Source organism: Apteryx rowi, unplaced genomic scaffold (assembly GCF_003343035.1).
Source record: "Apteryx rowi isolate R43461 unplaced genomic scaffold, aptRow1 scaffold_36, whole genome shotgun sequence".
Classification (NCBI taxonomy): Eukaryota; Metazoa; Chordata; class Aves; order Apterygiformes; family Apterygidae; genus Apteryx; species Apteryx rowi.
Window position 1 is genome coordinate 2,400,081 of NW_020450085.1, and position 14,242 is coordinate 2,414,322.

The 14,242-nt window shown below is 41.2% G+C and overlaps 1 protein-coding gene across 1 annotated transcript in view; it reads right to left on the minus strand.

Moving 5' to 3' along the window:
- The window catches only part of EPHA4 (EPH receptor A4), a 102,810-nt gene that overhangs the window by 16,838 nt on the left and 71,730 nt on the right, over positions 1-14,242 (minus strand). Inside the window, exons 6-8 of the mRNA XM_026073085.1 lie at positions 5,626-5,750; positions 4,274-4,433; positions 3,028-3,139 (exon numbers count right to left, since the gene is read on the minus strand). Of these exons, the coding sequence (XP_025928870.1) occupies positions 3,028-3,139; positions 4,274-4,433; positions 5,626-5,750 (397 nt within the window). The remainder of the gene's footprint in view (positions 1-3,027; positions 3,140-4,273; positions 4,434-5,625; positions 5,751-14,242) is intronic.

A 14,242-nucleotide genomic window follows, 5' to 3' on the forward strand; every position in this document is an offset into this window, starting at 1 on the left:
AACTACCTCCTTCCACGTCTCCCTCTGCCACCTGCTGACCTTTCCTGCTGGCTCGGGGCAGGAGGCTCCTGGCTGCCATTGTCCCGGTGAGAGGCTGGGCACGGAGGGACGCGCTGCCCCGGGGCAGGAGAGCGGGCAGGAGCCCCGGCCGCTCACCTGAGTGACACAGGCAGCCTTTGTCACGGCTTTGAATGCCGCAATTACAGGGGTTTTGGCGGTGGTGGCTAAATAGCTGCTATTCAAGGAAAAAACACAGAAGCCTTCAGAACCAGCGGGGGTCAGAGGCACAGGCAAATCTACAGGTGGGGCACGGAGAGAAGGAGAGGGAAGGTCTCTCCGAGCACCAGCAGTAACACTAGAAGGTACTTGCATGCACTGAGGTGCTGCCGCCTTCGGTTCACAGACAGAAGAGGAGCTGGGGTGACTGCAGCGCTCGACACAAGGCTGATGGAGCATGCTGATCCAAAACCAGCAGCAAAGGCGGGCAAACGTGTTCAGCTAAGCTTGCAGAGCAGAACATAAAGCAAGCTAACAAACACAGGAGTCTCTGACAGAAACTTTTAGATAACCAAAGGATTTTGTAGAAGCCATCTTTCTCCATCCAACTCCTTTAAAAAAGTAGCTCTTATTGTTTCACAGTTTTCCAAATCCTTTAAAACTCTATTTGAAATACTCTAATTTTACTCAGTGTTCCTGTTGGGTAGGGTAGGGTTTAGAAACACYCTAGCTACACTCCCCTGATTTCAGCTGTATGGATATGCTTATCTTAACCTCAGGAAGTTTAAACTAACATTTAGGCAGGTTAGTTCTCCTGTTAACATAAACGCTGTGGTCACAGAACAGAAAAAAACAGCTCGAGCTGCCTGAAGGCGAAGTCCTCTGACAAATTCTGTTGTGAGGATGAATTTTGGGATTTGAGTAATGGCTTGAAAAAAAATAATGCTAAATTAGTAATAATAACCCAGCGTCCAAAAGTGGGCACCTACAGAATATGTCCACTGCCAACATCTGGCTCACAGATGCAGGGAGGCCACATCTGCAGGCCAAAGCACAGTTTTGATTGTACAAATATGACTTTTAGATCACAGCTATATTACAAAACCTCCTCATGGRGACTGTATGGACAGGAAAGCATTTTCTCTGCTAAAGTAATTTTGGAACAATGTATAATTATTTTGCTATTAATTTTGCTGGTATAGGAACATCACGAAATATCCCCAAAGCCCACACCTCTAAATRACATTGGTAAGGTGGTTAAAATTGTTAGTGTAATATTGGATATTAGATCCTGTTTATTGAGAGCTACTTCCAACTACTGGCGAGCTGTGTACTGAGGAAGGCTATTAATTAACAAGGCACCATGCATCAGTATGCACAGAACACTTGCCCTGTCTTAGTATTTCATTCATTTTGCTGTCTTTCCCCTCCCACAGCCTCTGGGGACCTATCAGTACAGAGGTATGGGGCATCTCTGAACCCACTGCACTAAGCTACTTTTACCTCCATCCCCACCAGTGCTTGGACCAGCCTTTTGTCTGCGCTACTCAACTGTTCTTTGTCTGCTTTTTTTGTCCAGTTTAAACACCTCTGGGCAGAGATAACTAAGCAGACAGCCTGAGCAGTGAGAACTGGCTGAGTACACATCAGCATCAGCGAGACTGTCAGCTACCTGGCTCCAGGCAGCCTTTCCTTTGACAGCTTTATGGCCGATACTAAAGAGAATCAATACGAGGGCAAGGGGTTGACATTTCATTTTCTAAGAAGTGATCCATTGAGGGCCAATCACCAAGCAGTGTTTATCAGCCTTGGGAAGTGACATTTTTTTTTATAGGGGGAGGAGGGGAAGGAATCATCTCAGAACAACTCGACAGGCTCAATTCTCCAAGGTGGCGACTCATAATTAGAAATCCAATGTATCCTGCTATCAATCCTGCCTTAAATAATAAAGTGATCAATAAAAGCAGAGAAGAGATTAAGTCATCAAGCTCAGTAATGCTATTTTCCGTTGCAATGGCTTTTAATAAACCTGTCTCTCTGCATTACATTTCCATATGTTCTGCTCATCTTTCTTCTTGCCGGCTTGGAGGCTTTGAGTTGAACACAATGCATGAGTACTTACTAGATATTATAATCATAGTGACTTAAGTGCTCTTTAAGACAATTTAGTGAGCAAATCAAGAGGAAGTTGTGCACATTTACGGCTGTCACCATTAAACTGATAGGAGACTGATCAGTCTTGAAAACCTGCATCCCTCAAATCCCAGACTTGAGATGGAGTAGTGATATGTCCAGTTTTCTCTCGGAAATATACGGAGCCAAATTCATGCCGATCTTTTTAAATAAGAATAATCACTAAAAGATGAAGTCAGAAGCACTCGCATTATGTTTCTGCTACACTATCCTTCCCATTTGCAATATTTTTCTTGATGCCTGGGTTGAATTTGGGGGAATGAACAAGTACTTGGTAGAAGATTGTGGTTCTGCTCTGATCAAATAACCTATTGATCCAGTCTGTTGTGTTACTGCATATGATGCTGAATGACTGAGGTTTCTGTTTTACAGTCATTTCCACTCACAGTGGAAGGACTAACCCAAGACTAATGCAGACTCATACAGGCAGCTAGTGTCTAAGACAAAACCATGAGCACAGCAGCCCAACAGCTTTCTTCACAACAGTATAGTTGTTTATGCCCTGTATATAACAAGTCAGTCCAAGAAGATCTACTGTACGCATACCCATTAAACTTAACTTCAAATTACACTAGCCACAAATCTCTAGTTGGCTTGCTTCTCAATGCCAGTTATTGGAATCAGCTTTGCATCTGAAGGACAAATAGAGCTGGAACTATTGCCATTACATCACATGCTGCTGTGGTACTAATGTTAAGAAGATCAAAGCTACATGGGAGAAGGCTTGTAATGCAAATGCACTGTTTATGATGCTAATCAAAGAATTTAGCTTTGTTTGGAGGAGACAAAAAGCTCCCTCATGAAAGAGAGGGGGGAGAGAGAAGCTTAAGTTCTTACCTCCTGCTGATGACAAAGGCTGCAATGAGAATGACCACAAGAACAACACTGCCAGCCACTGAAACTAGAAGCACTGTGGGATTGGTACCATCGCCAATGATGGGGGAAGGAACTGGAAACAGAAAAGGGAGCATTAGTTTCAGACACCCTCAAAAAATCAACCTAGGTAGCACTCAATGAGGCATTCTGGCTTGTGGAGGCAGTTTAGAGTAGTACTCAAATCCACTTTCAGGCCTTCATTATATAGTCATTTGACATAATTTTCCAAGAGGGTCCTAATTAGCTGAAGACATGATGTTTGATAATGATTTGGGGAACCTCAGTTCACTGAGAACAAGGACTCCCTCTCCTTCTCCCCTCCAGTGCTGCTCAGAGGGTATAATGGCTATTTTTTTTTTGCCCTCCTAATTGCTTTCCACTATTCTTTCTTCCTTTTTTCTCAGTGGGGCCAGATGATCACTCCCCAACTGACACAAAGAGAACAAGTTGTTTTAAAATGTCTTCCCCCTTCCTGCTGGATTGATTATTTTCAGCTGTTAACATCCTAAAGGATGTTGGCACAGACTGACATGACCTTAAATGGATTTGAACAGATCTGYATGTCCAGAATTAAATAGGTTTGGTCACATCACCTTCCTGCCACCAAAAAGCAAACATGTTTTTGTGGTAAATTTGCGTGTTGCCTTGAGCAAAGTGAAAAGCTCTATGGACAATATCATTCAAACATTCTCTCTTTATAGGACAGTCTAAGGGCAAGTGCAAATACATCATCTAATGTAACACACTTTTCACTGATCTATGTCAATAGCTTACAAAGGGGAGTAACAAGGTTGTATTCCCCGGCAAATGAGATAACCCAAAAACATATGTAAACACCTCACATTTACATTAAACAATAATAGGTACATAAATCTCTCAAGAATCAATGGCTTCCATGTATTTACAGAATGTACATCTCCTTATGCCATGTTGAGGTATTTTCATTTTAAGTATCTAGAATATAACCTATCCGAACAGATGTCTAAGGTCAGATTCGCCACATCACTAACAGCCTTTGGACAAGAGATGCCACAGCAGAAATGGCAGTCAACAGTCACATCATGAGTCATGCAGCTATGGAGGAACATTTTCCAGAATAGATGCCCCATAATCCAAGCAACTGAAGGGAAACTCCCAACACACAGCTCTGCCACATTTGCACTGTTCTCTCAAGGAAAAAAAAAGGGATCAATGGGCATGTTTCTACCTGTGTTAGTTGTGAACTCAAATGGCCCACTGAAGTCTCCATATCCTGCTGCTGTCCTGGCCCGCACATGAAATACATATGAAGTCAGGGGGTTCAAGCCTTTAATGTCAGTGTTCCTGGAGGCCGTCTTCACAATGCGATAGCTACGCTCGTTTTGGTCCTAACAACAAAAGAACAGAGCGGTGAGCAAGGAAAAACGCCTCGCTGTGCCATGCACAGTGGAATCCCACTTCTTTGCCAAAAGCGTTATGATGAAAGACGATGAGTAATGATGATGGAATTCTCAAAATACATCTCAAAAGCCTCTGCTGCCCGCCTTGCTCAATACCTCGAGTACTGCATTCTGGGAGGGATCCCTGAGCGAGCCAAAAAAGGGTGATGAAACTCTGGGTATGATGATCATGTATCATTGATTATTTAAGAAATCACACAACAAATTCCTCTGGAAAACAGCCAAGTCTTCAAACGTGATTTTGCTGATGAACAAATGACATTTTATTCAGACATGCTGGTGCTCCATTTTTCCTCCTACTAGCCAGGAGCCATATAACAAAACATATAAAACATATATAAAAAGAAAAAACTTGAAAAATGTCTTCCAGAAAGTCCCATCTAAAAGGTTATTCTTATTTTTGGCTGGAAAATACTTCAGAAAATATTGTAATTTAGCTTCACCGAAAATCATCTGCCTTTTGCTGTATGTGTGAGGCAAGCAACAAAGTGATTATCTTAAAAAAATTAAAAAGTGTGTGTGCATGTGTGTGACAGCACGAGAGCAAAAGCAGATAATTGTTAATTTTGGCAGACAACCTTCAAAGAAAGTAGCTCTTTTCATGGTTCCATACTTGAGGAGAGAAGTTATTTGTAGGAATAACATCTCCCTCTAACTCAGAGAGTATGAAGAATGTAATTTTCTTTCCTTATTCTTTATTAAAAGCCATCCAACCCACATCATCACTCTAAGCAGAAGCTATTGGCAAACAGATCTTATTGCTATTAGCGTGTTATATACCTCATTATTATACTTCTGTCTATGATGTAAAGCTAATGCCTCACTTCTGACCAACATTATTGATTCTCATTATAAATACGCTTGCTACAAAAACTTGCTTCCTAGGTAAGAAAAAATAACAAAACAAACTCATACCACACAGCTGGAACAGCCTCTATATCTTATTATTTCAAACAATCATTCAAGTGCACAAAATCCTTTATTGGATATTATTAAACTAAACCTATTTGGTTTCAAAGAATGGGATCCTATCTGGAAATAAAACATAATTAAATGAGGTTAAAAAAAAAAAAACCCTAATCCCAAACAAAGCTCCTTGCTTGTCCATTGTGAACAGTACCTTTTCATAGTATTTGACTTCGTATTCCAGGATGACTCCGTTTGGCCTATCCGGCTCCAGCCAGGCCAAGGCAACGCTGTGTCTTGTTATCTCTTTAGCCTGGATCAAAGCAATTGGGGATGGAGCTGCCAAAAAAAACCAACAAAAAAACAATTATATAAGCAATAATTTAGTTTCAAATGAGGAATGCATGCTTATAATTGTAGCTTTCACAATGAGAGAGCTTACTGACTCGTGAGCACTTTCAGAAATTGTATTTTTCTTGTGGGAGGTTGTATGCATTAAGTATTGTTGCTGTTTTCTGTAACAAAATTATGTTTAATTCCCTTCTAATAGATCTTGTTTTTAGATTCTGGGCTGTGCTATATAGGTAGCCTCTGGAGTAACACAGCATAGTAGTCTAAATGACATAATGTTCATGACGCCTATAGACCAAACCTCCATAATAGGCTAAAGTACCAAAAGATTCTGCCTCATTTTTGACCTGTGTTAGTCACAGTGCACAAAGACTCATATGCATTAGGTTTCAGTCCATACTGATTCTCCTCCTCCACCTCCTAAAATTAACTGGTCTTAAGTCACTGTTTGCTTTACAAGAACTATGAAACTCCTGAGGGACCAATACTGTTTTCTCTAAAGCTGAGAAAATTTTGTTATTGAATTAAGCAAGACCAGAATAAAGCTCAATACATACAAATTCGGACCCTCCCATGAGAACCAGAAAACTTTTATTTCAAGAGTCTGAGCCAGTTTGTGCCTCCTAACTGGCCCTGCTTAGCACCTCAGCCTGTGAGCAGTTCCTGGAGAATGAGGAAGCTCAACGTCCGTGGGCCAGGTGCTGGCTTTGATAGCACTAGGTGTTTCCCAACTAGAAGATATCAGAGATTGGCCCCTCATGTACCAAACTGGCATAATCTGGCCCTGTCCCATGTGGCGCAATATAAACGTATTCAACAGATGAAGTAGGACTACACTGTCAAGGGGAAGGGCTGAATGACTTTTGGCAAAACTCTACCTAGCAACAAGCTAAACTCAAAGATCCTTTAAACTGTATCTGTGTGCCGTAATAAGGGCTGCAACGAAGAAGATAATGGAAAACATCTCATTGCGCACCCTACACTTTCAATAGAGCCCCTGTGATCGCTGAAGTTCAGGTTTTGACTGGCTGGCGGACAATGCTTTCTCCCTTTGACTGCGATAGTAGCAGATTCATGGCTGTGCTGGGGGAACGGGTTTCTGAAGATTTATGAACCCGACTGGCCCTTTCTTGCTGTTGTGTTGCTGTGTGGTCACGTCTCTAGCCAGCTGTTATCAAGCTCTTTTGATGCTGACAATAGCTGGTATAAACGGTGGAGTCTCCAGGGATAAAAAGGGACATTCATGAAATTTTTAATCTTATCTAACAAAGCTGTCCTGTATAACCAGAGATTAGAGGTCTTCCTAAATTGAACGTATTTCTTCTTTTGTCCCCTGAAGCTGTAGACATGTTGCTCTTTTTTTTCCTTTTTCCTTTTTTTTTGTTTTTCTTTTTTTACTCTAACTTTAGGATGACGATCCATGAAAATGTTAAAAATAAGAAAAAAAACCCAACCCTTGAAACATGTATCCTTGAAAAGAACCAAGAAAGACAAATAAATAAAACAGTCACAGTAAATGAAAGGAAAATTGAATGTTGAAAGCCTCAAACCTACTTGACCATATYGGACAGTTGTGATGGAAGTGAAAATAACCAGGAGACACCACACAGGCACAAAAGGGTGTCTCCCTCTTGACGGGAAACCTCCAGGGAGCTGCTTGCTGCCTCACTGTGTGACAGTTTGGCATCTCTGTTAGCAATGCCTCCGAACCTTTCGCTTTTTTCTTGTCTGTCTCTCACATGCAAAGGCAAATACTGGACGAGAGAGGAGACTATAAACACAGCCAACAGGGAGGATCCRGGTGTGCTCCATCAAGTCAGATCTGTGGCAGGACTGAGAATCTGCTCAGTAACCCCACAGTTCCTCAACAGACAACAGGAGTTTTCCTTTTGCAGCCAACAAATTGGAAATCAGATTTATTACTCTAAAACACACACACACATGACATTACCAATAAACCAACCAGAGAGAAATCTGCTTAGTTAATTGGTGCCTCACGTCCGAAAGATATGCAATTCTTTTTACTGAGAATCTGTCACTTACTCTGGTCTGACCTTAACAATTTCAGAGAGAAAGTTCACTTTCTTACCCTCATCCTCTTTTTAACTTGCTTGGCTTCCCATTTCATTTCTGCAGGCATTTATATTGGAATTTAGTGAGCCCTGTATTAGTAGGCTGGTAAAGTGCTAAATGGAAATGCATTTTTGCTCTGTTGTAAAATGGCTATTCACAGCAGAAGAAAATATATTAACCACCTCTTCTTATGGAGGATGCTTAGTTTTCTAGTTTAATAAATGCTTTCTTGTATCTCTCAAAAACGGACAGTTCATGTTAGGTACTACTCCATACTGGTATAGACAACCTCCTCCTGGGCTCCAGGATAAGAAAGAGGATTCGTATATCAATTCCTTTGCTAATTCTTATGATTAGAGTTGCAAGAATGGCCCTAGCTTTTTCTTCCTGTCCTTTATACTGTTGAATACTAACCATTATGCAACTTCATCCTAATTAACTTTTAATCTATTCTCTTGCGTTGTATTGTGCAGATGAGTAACTTGTTTCTGTTTTTGTTTTGTTTTGGCTGTTATCCTGCTTCTCCGTATGCTATACAGAAATCCTGAGAGTGCTGATGTCCATGTCACGAGGTACCAGAATGGCCAAAGGCTGTCAAGGAGCTCTTTGCTGTCTCTGTGGCACAGAGCTGGAAATGTCTATGAAATAGGATGGTCATCTGCAGCTCCATGGACCTTGAGGGACTGGGCTCAGTAACTAAAGCTATCCCACTGCACAGACAAAACCCTCCTTTACCAGTACTCTCTTATTTCTGCAAACAGCCCTGTAAATCAGGTTGGTTGGTTGGTTGGTTTTTTAGGATCCACCACAACAGAAGCATCCCATCAGCCGCCAGGAGTAGCTCTAGCTAAAAGAGAGAGTAACCGGGCTTCATACTCTGTGCTGTCCCAGCCCTCTGGGTGAGCTTGTGCAAAATATTTAGATTCTTTGCTCCTCTTCCCTCTGCCTTTAAAATGCCTCTTAGGGATGTTGTGAAGATAAACATGTAACAGATTGTAAAATGATGCTTTGATAGCGAGCAGAAGAGAAGACGGTAACGTCTCTTACATTTGACTGTGATATTTGTTCATTCTATACACACACACTCCTAGAGAAATCATACAGAGGATAATTTGATCAAAAAGAATAACATACAAATTTGAGATGTTTGCAATAGTACTACAGAATAGTTTTGGAGAGGAGTAGGAGATGACTTTTTCTTTCAYCTTCTTCACTTTCTTCTTCTCTATTCCCAGACATTTAGAAAGAAATACTAAGTAAAACTTGTTTCTAAATCATCATTGCTTAGAATAGCAAGTTTTTCTCCCACATGTGCACACACAGTATGTATCAAGGACCAGTTCTACCAGAACAGTGCACTTTACAGTGAAGAATGACGAGATATTTTGGTGTTTAAAAAGGGGTCCCTTTAACAAAAGCACTAAGTGTAACTTTCCTTAGTTCAAAGCTCAGCAGTTCCTCTCCCTTAAAAACTCCACTCCCTACTGATGTGAATGTTGCAATTTTCTTTTATCTACTTCCTCAATAACCTGCCATTAAACACCTACTAGTAGYTTTATTACTGCAGTTCTGAGCTTGTGGCCTACAGAGAGAGAAAGAGCACAGATGTACTACAAAAACTTCACCCAAATGCCATAAAGCTATATCCCAAGGCTAATAAGTGCTGAATTATAACAGTTTTGAGGCACTTTAAAGGATGGCAGAGGCAGAGTGTCAGTTTTTCATTACTGGTTCATTACTGGGGGGGAGGGAGGAAAAAACAGGAAATAAATAGATGCAATAAAAGTCTCTGGCATGTAGGCATCCATGAGTGAAAGCGGCCCTTTATAAAACTAAAGCATGAATACTTGGATATCAAAGATACACAATGCCCAGTGTTTGAGTGAAGATGCCTTCTTAACCACAGCAGGATTTACTTTCCACTCCCCATGATTTGAATTTAAATGGATCATGTTTACTCAAGGGGTCTTTCACTGATTGAAAAATATGCCCACAGTTTGTACATTATCTCAGCTAAATTCAAATAACATATTTAAATTTAATTACTTGAAGCTTAGGGGTTTCATGCTTTTCTTTTTTCCCTCAATTGCACACAACAACACTTATTTGTTCTTATCAATGGCTATGTGCTTTGTCAAGCATCAAAATTAAAAGCCTGAAAGCACTAATGATGTTACTGTGATTAAGGGTTTTTACCTTCCAGGGTAGATACTAAAAGCCTGTTCCATTATTAATTATTAAAAAAAATAAAGATTTTTGAGAATCTAAGACTGAAGAAAAGTCCTCTTAAAATCAAAACAAGAAAATAAAACATCTTCTATTAACTGGAACAAGAACACATTTAAGGAAACCTGGCAYATTTAAGGTTTTGTCTTTGAATATCCTTCTTGTAATGTTGGTTTTTTTACATTTGATATTGTAAATGATATTATCAAATAACTTTACAGCAGGAAAAGGATATACAACACAGACAATCAAATATGTTTTTAATGATTCCTAAAGGCAACGTTCTCCAGACCACATTCTGATAAGGGAGCACATTCTGATTCTGGTAAGGGAGCAACTTACTGTACTAGCTGTCACACTGACTTCAAATCAAGTGAAGGGATAAGTAACCAGCCCTATTTTGTTAAATATTCCAGATTAAATTAAAAAGGAAGCAATTTGCTCTTTCCTAAAATGTTGGTGTTTGGTTCTGCTCCCCATCAACCCCTCAGGCCTTTCACCTGCTCCTCTCTCTTGTCCAGACAGAAATGCCTGAAAACTTTCATTTTTTGAATAATACCACCTCTGTGCTCTGAGTACTCCTGGCAATYGAATTCTCAAAGGAAGGGGAATACATTTGAGTTGTGAGCAAAAGAATTGACGAAGAATGGCAGGAGACCGAGTTTCCAAGCATATGCATAACCCATGTATCCACACAGGGACAAGCACATGAAAGTTTTTGCACAAGTGAACCTATTTGTACACACACAGATTAGATGACTATACACATTTGAAGCACCGAGCTAGTTTGGCATTCCTACTCTTCACTGCCAAAACGATTGCTACTTTTTTCTCCTAGAGACCATCAGAAGCCTGCAAGACTGGATGTACACCTTAAGAATGAGCTACGTACTTTTTTTTTTTCATTAATCCCCAAATAACTCTCCCTGTGTATAAGTGCAGCAAACATTTGTACTAGCAATGGTTTGGCCAGGTTAGGACTTGGACGAGGATCTAGAAGCCCGATTGCTCAAGTGAACCACTGGAAGCCTCCCAAGACATTCCCTAGTCCTCTGTCTTCCCACTGTCTGCCTTTGGCTCCGCGAGGAATGACGACTGGCGTGGAACACCTCCCCGTTTGAAACCGAGCCGCACCGAGGTTCAGGCCAGCATGTTCAAGCCTTAGCATTTAAAGCAAAGACTTTAAATCTGCACCGCTGAAGTAAACTGCCCAAGGTTATCCGCCCACATTTGAAAATCCTGGCCTCTGAAATGTGAAGCAGTGTGACAGCTGAGCTCRGCCTCTTTCTCTCAATCCCTTAAATCAGTCATAATACTTCTGCAACTAAAGTTTCCTTCCTTGTTACTAGAAAACATGCTGCGCAGGAAAAAACCCAGCTCAGCCACAGGGTAGTGTCACATGACATCTTCATTCCAAGATGAAAGGCACACATTAGCTTTCCCTTCTTTCCAGGCTCCACAGCGCAGTCACTGCATATATGAGCTCTATGGCAAACAAGTGACAAGCTCTCAAGCCTCGGGACTAGCTCACATCAGTTATGTTTATAGTGGTATTTCATAAAGTAAGGGGTAGAAAATGAGATTTTGAAGACTGTTAACACTGCATTATTATGTTTTAAACATTTCCTCTGTTTTAAAGATTTTATTTCTTGCCTCTCCCAAAAGAGAACCTGGACTGCAAACCTTGCCAGACCACAAAAGCTGGCTCTGACTTGCATCAAATCAAAAGCCTGCAGAAAGACGCAGGCTGTTAGCCGCAACAAATAATAGCAGCTCAGGATTATTAGAGTGCTGTATTTTTACCATCCTACCCCAGCTCCAGTTCTTGGAGAACGGCAGTAACTGCCGAAGATCCATAAAGAGCCRGCGTATTTTCCTGGCTATGAGTCTTGTTCTGTGCCAGTTTTAGCAGAGCCTACATTAGCATACTGGAACTGCTCTAATTTAGACCAAACCAGTTATAGGAGCTGAGGTCTGACCACAGTTCCCTGTGGTCAGAAACTCCGAAACTGTGATGGGACAGTGGTAACAAAGATTTTGCACACCCAGGAGACAGCTCGTTCTGACTATCGATTTCTGGGGACAAGCTCTTGATACCAGGATGTTATTTTCAGGTACTGGCCCTCCAATTTTGAAGGCCAAATAATGATGTCAGCTAATGCAATGCAGCTCTGGAGCAACTCCAGAGATCTGAATCTGCAACCTGCAGTCCCAAAGACTGCCTTAAACCAAAAGAATATAGAATCCACACAGCATTTAACATGAGATCTGTATTGCAACTCAAGCATGGAGTCTGTTTAGTCTGAGGACTGCTTGTTTTCTTTCTGCTAGCTTGCTAAGAAATCCTGTTGGCATGTTCTGACAAGGATAACTTAATAGTTGCCAACAGAAACATGGCAGGATACTGTGTGTGTATTTCCTGTATGTATGAATGCCAGTTTAAAACAAACAGGAAAACAAGTCTTTCAGTTGGAAGGCAATTTATAAAAATCTGTCTGAACATTACAAGCACTTAAAAAAAAAAAACAGCACTGAAACATTTCTAAATGTTTAAACTAGAATGATTAACACAAGAAGGGTGAATGTATTTAGCGCTGTAAATTGCTCTAAGAAATTCTACAGCTACAAGCAATTTGTTAAGATTTGGAACTAGTCAGCAGCTCTCTAACCTGGGCAGGTTTTGAACTGCTGGTCACAGAGCAGGCCCCAATGCAGTTCCTCTTCCCTCTAGCTGAGGTTAGAATTTGACCCAGTATACACAAACCCAAATTTTGTAGCCTAAGGAAGCCAACGCTGATGCTCTACTACATTCTAGTGGGCAGGCAGAAGCAGAGAAAACGGGCCAAAGTCTTGGCAAAGGGGTATCGCCACTACTTTCGGAGTCCTCGTCTAGGGCCTGAACCAGCCACGCTTGGGAGGCAGGATCCCATGACCAGCGTCGGGTCGAACACTTCAGGGAAGCACACACTGCAATTGCTCTGTTACTTCTAAGGCGGTCTACCAAGCACAGACCTCCATAAGCCACTGATGCTGGGACATAACGCAGGGTTCCCCAAGGATACACTGGCTCCAGGGGGATCCAGAAGGAGAAAGTAGAGACCATAACCTCTAGATATTAAAATGAATTATAATGTTGGAGTTAGGGCATCCTCCAGCCTCTCAAAATAAGCAGTCCAGCGCAATCTGACTCACTCACTGCTATTCTCTCATGGCCGCTCTACCTCACCAGATCCTGCTGTTGCTCTGGGGAAGCCAGAACCAGCAATGAGAGCTAAGTCCTCCTCAGAAATGCTCTGTCCTTCACATTTGTATCACTACATGGAAGGAGGATCTGCTGAGCCATCTTTTCCAAACAAACTCTTCCACTACCTCCCCAGCTCCTTCCACAGGGAAGTCAAAACTGTCCTCAAAGATGCATCAGATGCCCTCCAATGATCCCCAAGTCCCAAGCCCTGTGCCCTTCCTCAAGTCAAGTAAAGTCCAGCTACTCATCCTCCCTATTTTCTCATTCTCCTGTCCAAAGTTAGAGGAGTAAGACATGCCTGCACACACTTCACGAGTCAACAGACAAAGTGGGGTAGAGTTGTTCTTAAATTCTGAAGGATTAATGAAATAACTTACTGTTTCTATGCCCTGCAAACATTTTGTGTGCAGCTTTTCAACTATTTAAAATAACATATCAACAACCAATAAAACAATACTGAAAATATTGAGCCTGCCTTATAAATATCCCAGTACGGCAACCTTTTGTGTCCTATTGCAAAAGACAGCTCTGACCTGATGCCTCATGCCACTACCTATTTACAGAAAAACTCCTTCTTGCTCCTTGGTCCTTACTTATACTTACCACCAAGTCATCTGAGCATGTGGTTAGCTCAGCAGTTACAGTGTGAAGCTTAATTCACTAAGGGTCAAATGTGTGAATTGGTACCCAAGGCAACATATCTCATAATGCTGTTCTCTTTGGTTCTCACACAGTTGCTTTTATTTACTTGAAATAAAGAAGTCTAGATGATACGTATATGTACTAAATAACTTACTTTGTCACTTATTCTCAGCATTAAGAATATTAGTTTTTTAAAAAGAACTGCTTACACTGCCTGAAATCCAGACAAATAAAAGCCCCTGCCCTACTCACTCATGCTTTGGAAATACTGAAGTATCTTCTAAATAAGATAAAT